The 14,874-nt window shown below is 33.8% G+C and overlaps 1 protein-coding gene across 6 annotated transcripts in view; it reads left to right on the forward strand.

Annotated features, from left to right (window-relative positions):
- The window catches only part of LOC130902760 (putative fatty acyl-CoA reductase CG5065), a 43,831-nt gene that overhangs the window by 7,555 nt on the left and 21,402 nt on the right, over positions 1 to 14,874 (forward strand). Inside the window, exons 1-2 of one of the 6 annotated variants that reach the window (XM_057815043.1) lie at positions 8,005 to 8,085; positions 10,240 to 10,699. In XM_057815043.1, coding sequence (XP_057671026.1) covers positions 10,463 to 10,699 — 237 coding nt within the window. In that variant the 5' untranslated portion in view covers positions 8,005 to 8,085; positions 10,240 to 10,462. Of the gene's footprint in view, positions 1 to 8,004; positions 8,228 to 10,239; positions 10,700 to 14,874 lie in introns of those variants that run through there. The other 5 variants (XM_057815039.1, XM_057815038.1, XM_057815037.1 and 2 more) reach the window with 5 other exon arrangements.

The following is a 14,874-nucleotide window of genomic DNA, read 5'->3' on the forward strand; positions in this document are numbered from 1 at the left end:
ACATCCTCGTATAGTATGATATGCAGTATATTAAATATTTTAACGCACCCACATTTCTCTAATTATGAACTATAGTATCGATTTTCAAAGGTAAGTAGAAGCGGAAAGAGATTATTAGTCTACAGACGGCGAATCTGTAGATCCACTGAGTTGAACTAAAGAAATTTCTTCTTGAAACATACTTAGTATAATACCCAAGCTTTCGGCTTGTTTACTTCTGGGCCCATCAACTCCCATTCCAGTTTTCTTTACTGTTTTGTAGTCATCCGTGTTTCATTTAATGATTTCTCTATCCCTTTCTTATGTGGTATTTCAATTTACTTCTACTTTATTCCTGACGACCCTTCTAAGATTTTTTCCACCACGCTTTCCTACAATATATGAAGCAGTAATTTGGTATCACTTCTAGTGGATCAGTAGATCAAGTTATTTATATATCTGTTGGATATATGCCTTTATACTCTCGATAGATAGATAATTCTGATGTTCAGACTAGTCTTAGTTCTCCAAACTTTCCATACGCTCATACAACCTCCATTGTTTCCTGTGAATTTCCTGCACACCATTAGGGTTTTAGTATCTGTACTAGTTATCGTCTTTTCGTGTTTGTACCAGAGAAGTTTACTATCTCAGATATTTCCTCTATGTCTTCTAGTTAATAGCTTGCCTATGCAGATTGATCTGCTTGACATTGAGTTTTTCCTTTCTAGTGAAGGTGATTAGATAAATCTTGTTTCTATTTGACTGCGCGTACTACCGAAGTCAAATAGTAGTGTAGGTCAGTGTGTAGGAATGCCACTACACTTTGTGGACATCCTCTATTTGCGGTGATATTGATTATGTCTTGTCCTACTTTCATTTCTGTTGTCCTAGTACTATCTAGTAGTTGTGTCATCCAACAAATATAATGGATGTTGAAGGATTCCTACATGCTAAATTTAATCATGAAAACATTTATTGATCGCAATACAGTGGTTCATACACAAATAGTTTAGAGAATGTGGAATCGTGCTAAACGGATGAACAATAGACAAAGGATGACAGCGAGATATCGTTTGGGATCTTATTTATATAATATTTTACATGACGACAACATCAGGTAAAATATAATAGAGACTGTTTTGATTATATGGTAAACTCAATCCGATTGATTAGCGTCGTTTTGAATTTAAATAAAAGTTTTATAAAAACCATGCAAATATGTACCTGCGATGGTATTTAGTTTACACTTAAAAGTTAATCACATTTCTGTCAGTTGTATTTTGAGTCAAGCACTTGAACCGTAGATACAAGTCTTAAGTATGGTTAACTTATTGTAAGATATAACAGAGCGTATTAACAATATAGATTTCTCTATATTTCCTTAGTGGAAACACTGGGTAAGTAGGTAAACTTAGCAAACCTTCAGTCTCTGAAGACGATAACTTTGTTATCGAAACGCGCGTTGGACAGTGTAATTGTTAGTGTTGGTGTAGTGGTGTTGTAAACAGTGTATTCAGTATGAACATCGCCAACGGTTCCAGAAATTCTAACACTGTGTTAGTTATTACAAGAAAAAACAAATTGTTTTCCAATTTTTAACACGCATATATCAACTTCACCTGTATACGAGCTTTGTTATTATTTTTAGTGTATCCCACCACTGCAATTGCGTTCGTTAGTCGAGCGGGTTAAAGCTTCAACCTCCGGATTCGCCGGTCGTGGGCTCAAATCACGTTGTAAAAAAATTATTTAAAAAGTTTTTAGTTTTTTCCAACTGTTTATTGGTTTATATCTAATAATGTATAAAACATATATAATCTGTATAATGAAATAAAATATAAAAATTTTTTAATTAAAAGTTATAATTAAAATAAATATTAGGTAGTAAGTTGAAAAGATCGTAAAACTTTTTTATTAAAACAATGCCTTTATTATAAAACGAAAATCAATAGATTTTGATAATTTTATTGTGAGGTAGTGAATAATAATAAGAAATAAATTCACTATATGTTATTCGTAATTCACAGGCGTATCACTTCTTTCCCTCTTTTAACCTGCTGAAAACTTCTAAACAGCTGAAAGTAATCAAATTCAATCTATTTCTAAAATAAGTAAACTTCTCTTTTTTCCCGTGCCCCTACCAGTTCAATGGGGTTTAGTTCGCAAAGATATGGTGAAGATCTACATTTCTTTTCTCACAGAAACGAGATGAATTTTAATATTCTTCAAATTTAGCAAAAGTTTTTTGACTGTGAGCAGTTTTTCTAAAAGCCTGAAAGAAACACTTGAGTTATCCATTACTATCATACAACTATACTATAAAGACATCAGCATTCGTGTCCTCATGGCAGAGACACCAAGAGAAATAGATTCAAAAACCACATTTAACAATATCGTTGGATGTTTATTCTTTAGTTTCCTATTTCTTTTATAGTCCTGAAGTAAATTATTCCCAAGTAGCACAAGTAGTTTTATTAAAGAACTAGCAATACCCGTCGCGGCTTCGTCCGCGGTTTATTGAACCTCGCGTAATATAGGGATAATTTAATGAGAAATGACTTATGTATTCTATGCATTAATCCCATTTTGGAAGTGTTATAAAGAAAAGATCAAATCGATTCCTGTCACTTTCAAAGATTGACCTTGTGATTTATTGATTGTCATAGCAAAACAGACTTTAATAGGGAATTGCATTCTTTTAAATTACGTTTTTCTGAGGAGCATTCACACGTAGTCTCGCACCGTTGCACAGTTTAGGAGGATTGAGGTTTCGTAACAACATTATCGTTGTTCGAACCTTTAGAATAAGTCTATGTGTCGGGAAACCTGAAGTATTGAGCGTGTGTAGGAACTCTGATTGGTATTACACAGCATTATTAACTTGTAACACAGAATCTATAGATCGAAACTCCATGCATTCTCCATCAAATTAATTTAACCCTTTTTAAAGAAATCAAAAAGAAATTTCTAAAGGAGAAATTAGTTTTTAGATATTCACATTTCTAAAAAAGAATCGCTTTGATATATCATTTCATCATGAATAATTGCTAAATATATGGTTCCGTAATAAAAATTTTTGTTCAACTCTTTGAACCTTTTCCAAGTCGAATTTTGAAAATCGCAGAAATTGGTTTTTAGGTATTTGTACGGAGAATGTTTTAGTGTAAAAACGAAGTCGATATCTCAATTAGCGGCCGAGAAATACGAAAAAATCGAATTTTCAAACATACCCCGTTTTACCGCTTTAAAATCGAAATTTTTCAAAATCCTTTCTTAGCGTACATCTACACACCGATACAAACATACCCTCAAAATTTCATGTCTCTATCTTTAATAGCCTGGGCTGGGCGTTGATGAGTGAATGAATCAGTCAGTCAGTCAGGACATCCTCTTTTATAGAAGAAATAGATAGAAGATAATAACCGTTTACATAAAAATATTCGGAAGATGAATCATGCTCAAAATGTTAGAAACACGTGTTTTATTGAGGTGGTCAAACATTTAGAAAAGAACAATTATATAGAGCTACTCTAACACCACTAGAAAACTTTGTATCTGGGAAAGAACTTTACTTTACCCCTTTCTACTTATCATTTGAACATTTTTATACCGTTAATAACTTTTATCAGCATCAATGACAAATTTCCTGAAAATGGGATAGTTCTGAACATGTAAAAAAATGATTATCGTAAAATATGATAATCAACCAAAATTCTAATTTGTATTAACATTCAGAATTACTTCACAATGTAAAAATATGGCAATTAGTCTGGTCGATATAAACAAAAATTCCCGGAAATCCGAAATATTGGTGGAAAGTTGGGGTTTACCATTACAAATAAAGTTTTAAAAACCCCCATCGATCATATATCAAAGGTCAAAATTTGAGGTTTTTTGGATTTTTCTCGAAAGCGGTAAATTTTATAAAAAAAAATTAAATCATAGTTTTTTATTTTTTAAGTTTTATTTACCGTGATTTCCCTGGTAGGCCTTCTCCACTGTCATGACAATTTTAGGGTAATTTCAGGGAATTATTGATATTGCTATTGATTATTTGGTTAACTATTGTTTTGATTTCTTAAGATATTTTAATCAGATTCATACTCGAAAGTCTACTTCAACAGTCATGTCTTCTTCGATTTCTTCATCTTCCTCTTGCTAGATAATCATAAATTGTTCAAATGTAGTCTCTTCATTAAAATCACAGGAATCTTCCTCTATTGAACACAACTGGACCTTTGAGCAAGACTGACCTTGGCAATTGGTACACGCTGGAGAAACCAGCAACCCGATTTTTTTTCAGCCACATTTGGCACTACAGCCACTTTTGCAATTGCAAAAAATAGTGATGAGAAGTTTTTCTGGGGCAGGGAATAAAGTTTAAATCGATTCCAAATTATTATCTATCAATTTCCAAACTTAGTCTTCTGGGTTCAGTATACTCGATACTGAAAGAAGTCATGATAGTTCATGTACTTGTTTCTTGTTTCGCGAATTTTTTACAAAAGTTAAGTATCGGTATTTATCAATGCAAGTAATTTTCTTTGAAGCTCCATGAACCTTAAAAAGAAAACGAATTCCTTCCGTGATTATTATTTCAGATGTGGAATCAATTTCTGTAAATACTTTTTGCTAATAATTTAAATCTTGAGGTTTGGCCCCTTCTGTACGTTGCTTACGAAATGTCGGAGGCGATTATTGCATGTCAAAATAAAATGTAGTTTTGGCATTTGGGACAAGCATAAAAACATTTTGAAGAATACATTTCATTTCTCTATTGAGTCCTTCCGGGTTTCAGAAAATAAACAATTTTATCTATTAGAGTCCTTGCACCAACTACAATTGTTGTGTTTGTTGCATTAAAGTCTTCTATCGTTGTTTTAATTATCTGCGTAATTTTGGGCTTATTTTGAGACACAAAAAGGTATTTATACTTGTCTTAAATGCCTGATATGTATATACGTGTGACTCTTAGAATCGCGATATCTCAAGAATGATAATTCTTAGAAAAAAAATCATGAAGACCATGTTTGTAAAGAACTTTAAGTTCTAAAACTTTGGTTTCATGCTTTTTTTTTGATAAAACTTACCGTTTTCTAGAAAAATCCAAAAAAACTTCAAATTTTCACCTTTGACCTCTAATAACACCGACTCACGCCTGAATGTCAACAATGGCGAAATGTATAGTGCGAGAGCTTCGCAGTCGTCTACAGCACGGAGCGATCGGAGGTTGAAATAAAACGGCCCTCGTAAAAGGACAATAGAGCAACTGAAACAACTTCACTCAGTAAAAGATTAGAAATTAGCATCGTTAGAAAGAGAGATAGAACGAAAGAATAGTTTAATTAGAGGAACAGCAGACTCAAAACATAAAAGCAGAGAAAAAACAATGCCCATACACAAGTTGGATTTCTGTCTTCAGCCTGTAGAAAACTAATCACACTTGGCAAAAGCATCAATAATGGCAGACATGTTTACGTGGTTGTAGCACAACGCCGACTGACATGTAGTGCGAGAGCTTACAGCGCATGTTCGTTTTCTTCTGCCCGCGTAGCGTCTGCTCGGAGCGATCGGAGGTTGAAAAAAAAATGGCCTTCATATAATCAAAATAATATTACAATGACGCGACATTCATCGCCAATTTTACTGAAGTTTCATTCAAATTGGCAAAGCCATCTTTAATTTTGTGTAACAAATCAAACACTGGCTTGTACCGCTACGATTACGATCTATTATGATTACTTTAAAAAAATAAAATATTCTAAATTTCATTCTTATCCTTTTTTGCGTTATTTTCAGATAAGTATAATAAGAAGTTTTGTACATTACACGTCCAGAAATGGATTTTTTCGTACTTGCATAACTTCCCGTGTTCGGCGAGAATTTTTTACCCGCGCACGGAGACGGAGGATTAAATATATTGTTTTAACACGGTTACAATATTTTTAATATGCTTCCACGTTAACAATCTAATCTAACATAGTTGGCTGTCATTAAAAATGTCGCTTTTAATGGCAATTGCACAAAAAGTATTATCCTTAACAAGCGATTCAAATTCCATTTCAACAATTTTTCCAAAGTTTAGTGACAAAATGAAATTAAACATTAAACCTTCTTTCTCTTCTGACGTTTCAAAATTTAACTGTCTTCAATTTCTCCATGTCCAAACAACGTATATAAATATACTTAATACTTAATTGGATATCACTGCCAAGGAGACCGCGAGCGAAGACATTGAACTCTCGAACACCGAGTTTTGTATAAAATCAAGAAGCGCATCAACGTAGTTGAGGGGATTAAGTAAAAATTCTAATAACACAATCTCTCTAAAAGAAATAATCTTCTTCCCGTGCATCAGTCAGGATTGTTCAATGCATTTACGGCAACGTTTCTCAATGGAGAAGCAGGTCCGGCAAAGGACGTCAAGTTGTCCGCGAAGAGTTACAAATTCTTCTTCAATTGCAGTTCAAAGGACGAGAAGGATTCGTGGTCCTCTTGCAAAAACGCGGTCCTTGAAAAGGCCCCACAGGAAAAATCACAGGGCGTCAGGTCACATGACACATAACGCTTGGTGGGTGAAGCTCCTGCATTAAATGACGAATGTTCGCGAGCTTTGGTTCGTTATCCATTTGTCCACGTAAATCTTCGAGCATATCCAGATAATTTTGACCCGTCATGTGATCTTCGAGACCTCCCGCATGGATACCTGCCCCCACACACACACACACACACATCCCAGGCAGGTTTAGTTCTTCTTCAATAAGACGTGAGGATTCTGGTCATTAAAGGCATTTATACCAAGTGGCCGTACCGTTCAGCTTGAAGGTTGCTTCATTCGACCACAAAATGGAATGCTAGAACTGCGGATCATCCTAACTGCATCCGAGCTATCTCTCGCAAAATTCCAAAATCATCCTCGTGAATGATAATGCATGCATGATCGAATATTTGAGGTTCTCCCGATAACAGATTGGTTCGGCTGTTCAACTAACGCCAGCTCTACGCGTCGGTAACAGAGCCAGTTTTTAAAAATTTCTGGTACGTTTTCCACACTATCGAACGATTTGGTAGCGACGATTTCGGAAATTGTTGTTGGAATTCGATACATTGTTTCGTAATTCGCTTTCGTATGTAGATACGACGTAACAAAAAAAGTATTTGAGGCATGTATCGGTTATTCATCGGTTATTCATCCTGAAAATACGTCTACTCGACGAACACGTGTCTGAAACACGAACATGCTTTAATTTTTTTTCGAAAGCGTTGACAGACTTACAAACGTTGCCGGACTGCCGATTTTTTGAGAACGTTGCCGACCTCTGTTTTACTGATATACTATAATATGAGGATTGGATAAGGAGAAGGCTATCAAATATGTCTCCTTGGAGTTAAATCATGATCTTCTTTGTTCAAAGCTGAAATATCTGCGATTTGATTGGTTATCTTGCAATTTTTTTGAGTGTTCTTTAAAAGGAAGAAGACAAAGAGTTTACTCGGATCCGAGTTTATCTGAGGCTGGTGAAATAGTATCTGGTATCTAACTACAGGGTTCAATAGTTGGCAGTGTCTATCAGTTTCACATTCAAGCATATGCTGATGACACTCAGGTCCTGCACTACTTTGATCCAGGGCATAATATAAAGCTGGACGCGAATGAGAATGAAGTTTCACTGTTTTGTTACACCAACAAAATATAAATATGCTGTCGTATAAAGTAACCAAATAACGAATATTTTGGAATTTGAAGAATGGATTATGGGGTGGGCAAAAACTTTTGACCGGTAGTATATATCTCCCAATTGATTTTGATGGGAAGAAATATATAATTTTTCATATTTTTTGTACAATTTTTCCTGATTATAATCACAAAATTTCATTCGCCATTAATTTTTCTTCTCAGTTTAATACATTTATTTCAAAAAAAAATTCGTCCATCCTGTACCTTTTTATTGTTATTAAAACTATCATTAATTTGATAATTTGATAATAGATTCAATATAAATAATTTTTTCTATATATTTTAAAGTGTAGTGGATACGGTTCTGTATAAAATGATGGCCTACTGACCTCCCCGCTACTACCTCCGGATTCTCAATTTCTTTGGTGAGTTTCTAAGACGTGAAAGTGGTATTCTAGTGATTATTTGGTGGTATAGTGGTTGGTATCAAGGTGACTAATTTTTGTGACACTGATTTTTCTCGAATTCTCTTCTACGAAAAAGAATATATCTCGAAATAAATTACTAGTGAGTACCAAATGTAGATAATAAAATTTTATTGTCTCTCAAAGAATCAAAATTAATTTTCAAATAGAATATTTTATATCATTTTTTTTTTATTACTTTCTATTGTTGAAAAGTTGAAGTTAGTCATAAATAATATCGCTTTCCAATGTTCACTTTGTTTATTAAATATTCGATGGTTTTAATCCTCCTTTGAGCACTTGGTCGAACCTTCCTTGGAGCTTTAAAAAAATTGTCGTACTACATTTTCAACATCTCCTTCGAATAAAAATTTTTTCCTATACAAGAATATCGCATTGTATCTGATAAATAATCTGATGGTGCAAGATCAGGACTAAATGCTGGATGTGTTGTAAGAGAACCCGATTTCGGTTAATCTAAACTGGATATTTATCGGATAAAACCTCATGAAATAATATTAACTGTCAACTATATACCTCGGAATTCATAACTGGACCACCTGGAAAGGTTTCGAAGTACATTAAATCTTCATAATTTAATCAGACACACAAGACATTCCGCTTCAATCAACTTATGTGCGAAGGGTTCTGGTACTTGTCTAACCATTGATTTTCCATGTTGGATTGTTTAGATAAATCCATTACTCATCGCAAATTTAAATTGGGTCGTAGAAATTTTCATTCTGTGAATATTGATGTTGTAAATTTTTGTCTAACGTTCAATTATAAATGTTATGATTGGATTTGTTAGTTTTTTTTTCTAAAATTGGAAATTCTATCGTTAAAAAAATTTCAAAACTTTCCCTTACCAATATTAAATATCAATTGGTCCTGGCTTCGTTTGTCAGCTTTCTCCATTCTTTTGGGTTTTTGCATTTTGCTTTCCAGTCTACTATTTCCAGAATTCTGGTGTCTTTTTCAATTTGGTTTCTCCAGGTATTTCCTAATTCGCCTCGTTAGTGTACAGAAAAAAGAACTGAAATCATATTTTAGGAACAAAAAAATTACGACAAATGTTATTTTTTGTAAAATTACGAAATTACACTTTTCATTGAACAAAATCCCCACTTTATGAAACTTCAACACCACTATTCCTAATTGAATTTCTTAGCCTAACATAGAAAGAAATGTCATAAATAAAAAACTGTGATTATTTTTCAATGTATTCCCCCTTTTTATATCCACACACTTTTCGTCTAACGAAAACTTCTAGGTCACTGTAAAAGTATGATCTTTGAAGTCATCGTCGCTGTTAAATATTTTACCCCTTTACTCGGCATTCAGCTTTCCGAACAAAAAAATAGTCGGACGGGGCCAGATCGGGGCTGTTTGGTGGGTGTTCAATATCTGTAGAGCCACATTCGTGTACAATAAAGCGGAGCAGTGCACACCTCGGCTGATTTTGCGCTCCTTTATTCGATAAATGTTTGACGCAATTGACTTACTAAATCAAACTAATATACCGCGTTCACAGTTGCATGTGACCTTGACGAATCTTGATTAGGGATCAGCAAGCCCTCTAATAATTAGTTTCTTAACTCTTTTTTTCTCGTTATGGTCTCATCTTGTTCTTCTGATTTCACCCATGATCTCTCGAATCTTCTTTTGGCCTAACCAAAGGCCTTGAAGAGATTGAGCTTCACTTTCAGCGACGAGAGTTTTTTCGCTATTTAGGGGCTGTCTTCGTCTCAAATATCAAAAAAAGTGTTCAAGATATAACCATTTTTATTATATTATAATGCATTATAGAAAAAAATAGATTCCTTAGAAATACTGAGTGTTTTAAAATGATTGATGTTTTTGAAATTACTAATAAAATTAGTTATGTACAACGTTTATTAGTTTGTACCTCAAACCTACAATATTAGAAAACAATTTTATTGAGAAATTCACAGAACACCCTATATAATTTGAATTGATGTATAAAGCTCTCTCTTTATTTACCGATTGAGTAAAAAATTGACATAAGAAGTAATGTCACGTATTTTAACCTGTCGGTTTATTATTATTGCATCACGTATACCCGTAGAACATACATGTCAAAGTGACAATTAGTTTTTGTATTTTTGCAGATACACAGACAAGATGATGTGAAACCCCTCCAAGACGAAAACAAAAATAAAATAATAAGAGTTATCTTTATCAAGCACAAATTCAAATAACCCAAAAAACATTTATTTTATTAGAAAAGAAGAAGTGACAAATGTTGATACATATTTTTAAATATATGATTAGCTTGTAGTAGTTATACGAAAAACTTGATATTCTTCCCTATTACATGTTGAAAGAGGAAAGGATGTCCGCTCTTCAAAACACCGTTAACAATTCCAGTAGTATCAGCGAGTTCTACAATGGAAAGACTCTATTCATCACGGGGTGTACTGGATTTATGGGTAAAGTACTTTTGGAGAAGTTGCTGAGGTCCTGTCCAGGCGTAGCGAAAATATATCTACTAATCAGACCCAAAAAGGGTCAGTTAGCACACGAACGATTGCAACAATTATTACACTCACCGGTAAGTACCAGAAGATTTACTATTTTTAAATTTTTTACCATATTATTTAAGACAATCTCAAGTGGCTGTATTAAGATTTGAAATTTCTTTTCATTGAGTATGGTAGTTAGGAGATTCATTGCAAAGCAGAACTACAACGGACTCGCCCTGGTATATTCCCTCACGAATGGGTATTTCGTCAGTACTAAGGGAGTTTTGACCGATTTGAAGATGTAGGTTCGTTCACCGTGCCTTCATCGTTGTTAAAATGAATCTTACAATATTACGGTTAACTTAGTAAGACCTCCACAAGCCAGGAATGAAGTACACTATCAAACGCTTTCTTGTAATCCACGAAAGCAGTATATTCCGGTGATCTCTCTGTGCTTGCGCAAGTATCACAGAGTCCATGATAAGTTGTTTTGTGTACACTTGGTGATCTCTTCTGCAACCTTTCTATTCGTCATGTTATTTTCCTGGACGTGTCTAGAAATTCTGTTAGTGATTCAAGCTGTAGTATCTTTCCAGTTGTTAGTATTTTGGATTACGCGTTAATCCATTGGTTGTACATTAAAATTTGATGGAATTTTCCGCTGGTTATCGCAGTTTTCGGTCATTCCGAACGCTTATCGTCAATCAAACTAATAGGGCCACATTAGAATTCGCTGCCCAAAATTTTACGGTCTTAAATGATAGTGCATAGTCTCCGTACACAGTCTTTAATTCATCTTTCATGTAGTGTAGTCGTATTGCCGTTCAAAAACAAAAACTCGTTTTAGAGAAATCTTTACGACTCGTTGAGCATTCAAAATGGCTTCAGTTTCTCTCAACGCATGTGCCTATATATTTCTCAACTTTATTGACAAGTGCTGACATCTTCATGTTGAGGTATAAGGCAAAAAAAATTAGCAACTTTGCTAAATCCAACTTCTCTAATTTCGTAAAATCTCGATTGGCTTTCGTATACAGGATACAAAAATTTCTGTTAGAAAAATTTATATCCGATTATGTCCGAAATAGAATTAAATTTGGCAATATCGCTGAAACTTGTGATACTTAAACAAAAACTTAAAATTTCTCTTTAAATGTGATAGTACCGAATGCAACTTAATAACAAAGACATCTGTGAAGATTTATTTTTTTTTTGTATTAAAATTAAGTATCATTCTAATTTAAAAAAATCCTCGCTCGACATATGATACACCACCAGTGTAATACAGAGCTTAAAAATATAATCGTGACACAGTTATCTACTTAGAACTTAACTTTTTATTCTACACATAAACACCTGATTAACGGACCATATTAAAATAATAACTTCGAGTAGTTAAGTAGTTCAAATGTATAGAAATTATTATTAATATACGAAGCATAAACAAAATCGTCTCATTGCACTTGTCTAAGTACCATCTAAATGGATTCGTTTTTATAATTGACGACTCTAACCTATGAATCAGCGTTTCCGTGCACGTTTTAATTATTATAGCGTCCCCTAACCTTTCTTTTTCATATAATAATTCAAATTTAACCCTGATTATCTCGGTACAGCGTGTTTCATATTTTGAAAACGTCCAAACCATTTTATTGAGCTTTCGTGAAACGTACGATATCTTGGTTTTGTAGGATCATCATCATCAATCATTTTTGACATCAGTTGTCATCAGTAGATTTTTTAGATCAGGTAGTTGGAATCATAGAACCAAAATGTACGACTGCGGAGGCGTTCCTGGCCCGGAAAGCGACAAATACGAATATACACGATACACATACACTTGTATGCTAACTAGTCGGTCTCAAATTTGACACGCCTCGCGCATTACGTCACGCTGGAATCGGAATATTTTCTTGGCCATTAATATTAGGTTGAAGTTACTGGATCTTTGTGTGTTGGTGATATTTTTTCGTGTTTAGTGTTTTGTGTTTATGTAGTTATTTATTATTATTATTATTTTCTTTTAAAATTTTGTTCTATTATGAGTTTATAATGACGTCGCTACATTCAAAACTATACTATACGACGATACTAATCGACATACCATAGAAACCGGGAATTAAATACTTTGGTTTTAAAAAGAAGACTTCACGAAGCAGTGTACACAACCCTGTGGTCGAGAGGATAAAATTAATTTATGTAACTAGTTATGAATAGATATTATTCAATAAGCGTAATATTTGCCAAAACGAGCGCCAGCGAGTTTCGCAAATTTCGCTAGTACTGCGGAGTGCGGAGCAAACATAGTAAGCATTTAAAAAAGTGCGGTACATCGCATATTAACTGAAAATTTGGATATGACAAAGCTGTGCATAAGATTGGGGCCGCGTTTGGTCACAATGAAACAAAAACAGCGTCGTGAAGATGTTTCCATCGAGTGTTTGGCAATGTTTCACAGAAATAAAGCCGTTTCATAACTATGGATGAAACGTGGATCCATCCCTTCACACCAAAAACAAAAGAATAATTAAAATAATTGACTGAAAAGAAAGAATCAACTCCAAAAAAGGCAAAGACCGTTCGATTTGCAGGCAAGGTCATGGCGTCGGTTTTTTGTGCTAAGAAGAAACTGTTGGCAGTGGTCAAAATTGATGAATTACAGATTGAATTGCTACATAATGCACCCTATTCGCCAAATTTAACTCCCTTGGAATATTATCTGTTCACAGACTTGAAAAAATGGGTCGGTGGTCAAAGATTTTGGGGAGCTTGACGATTTTTTTGTCTCGTTGTTGGTCCAAGTACTTCTGGAACCATCCTCTTAGAACTGAGCAATCGCTATATTTGATATTTCAAACGATTCTTTCAATGAGACAAACATAGAGTTGGAATATGCATCCATGGTGTTTTTACAATGTCTGGAAGTTTTGAAAATGTAAAAGAACTTCTCTGTAATGATCCGATTTCTTGATCTACAAATAAGCCGAAGCTTTCGAACAACTTCGTTCTGGACTCAACACCCCGTCAAATGATACGAGTATCTGGTAAATATTTGAATTTAAATCGTTTGGTTACCGTTTTAGGGAACAGAAATTTTTATTGTTTATCTGCTTCCAGCGAAATTTCTCAAATAAAATAAACAAGTAAAAATGCTCCATTTAATTGTTTTTTGCAAACACGTAACGGGTGGACGACGTGCTGCTTCAATTTTAAACATAGTGCAAGTAAATACCGATGACCGATTTTGACCCGGAACCGTGTCTTGAATTCAAAGACGTAACCGACCTTGTCCGCTTAACTTTCACCTTACGACTTGGTCAACCGTCCGTTGTCTCAATTACCATGACCGATCTGGAGTGATATTAATTAAGTTCAAAAGGTCACTAGCAATTCAAAATTATTCATATAAAAGAAGATTTTTTTTATTTTTATTCAATATTTCATATTTTAATCTAAATAAGCACAGTAGTTTTATTCTTACTTGGAAGAGTAAAAAATAACAAACGATTCTGCCGCCTTCAGCAGCGTCCCATTTTTTTACACGATAAGTAGTTTGGGTTTTAATGTGAATAATTCTTCATAAGCAACTTTTAATTATAAATTTGAATTAAAAGCATTAAAAAACACATAAAATATTTGTCTGGCCTTTTGGATCGTTCGAATGTCATCTACACAAGTAAAAAATAATTAAGCATCCACATTTTATATAATAAATCTTTACAAAATATTAAATTATTACCAATATATTGATTTGTAGAGCAAGACTTTCCAGAAATGAAATAGTCAAGATTAATTATTATTGACATTAGGCGTGATAGAATAAAATATTAATTTTCTTTTCTTATTACGTATTCAATACAATTTTTTCATACATCATTTGCAGATTATTATACAGTGTGTTTCTAAATTCGACCGACAACGCTCTATAAGAGAGAGAGAGAGAGAGAGATCTCAATAAATGATTCATTTTGATATAGCAATACGGGGCCTAGTCGCCGAGATATAGGGTGTTTAAAATTTTAAAAAATTTGCCATAAATCAAGAACGCATTTAAATTTTTTTTCAAATTTGGTAACCAATATGCTCATTAATAAAATGATATTTTGAGATAAACAAACTTTGGAAAAATTTAACCAGTGGCGCGCTATCAGGGTTAGTTGTCACTTTTATCCGCCCCATTTTTTCAATATCACGTTTTTCAATGATAAAACGATGTAAGTAAGTAAGTGTATTGAAGTAAGCGGCCAACAGTTTGAAAAATTGG

The sequence above is a fragment of the Diorhabda carinulata genome, chromosome X (assembly GCF_026250575.1).
Source record: "Diorhabda carinulata isolate Delta chromosome X, icDioCari1.1, whole genome shotgun sequence".
Taxonomy (NCBI): domain Eukaryota; kingdom Metazoa; phylum Arthropoda; class Insecta; order Coleoptera; family Chrysomelidae; genus Diorhabda; species Diorhabda carinulata.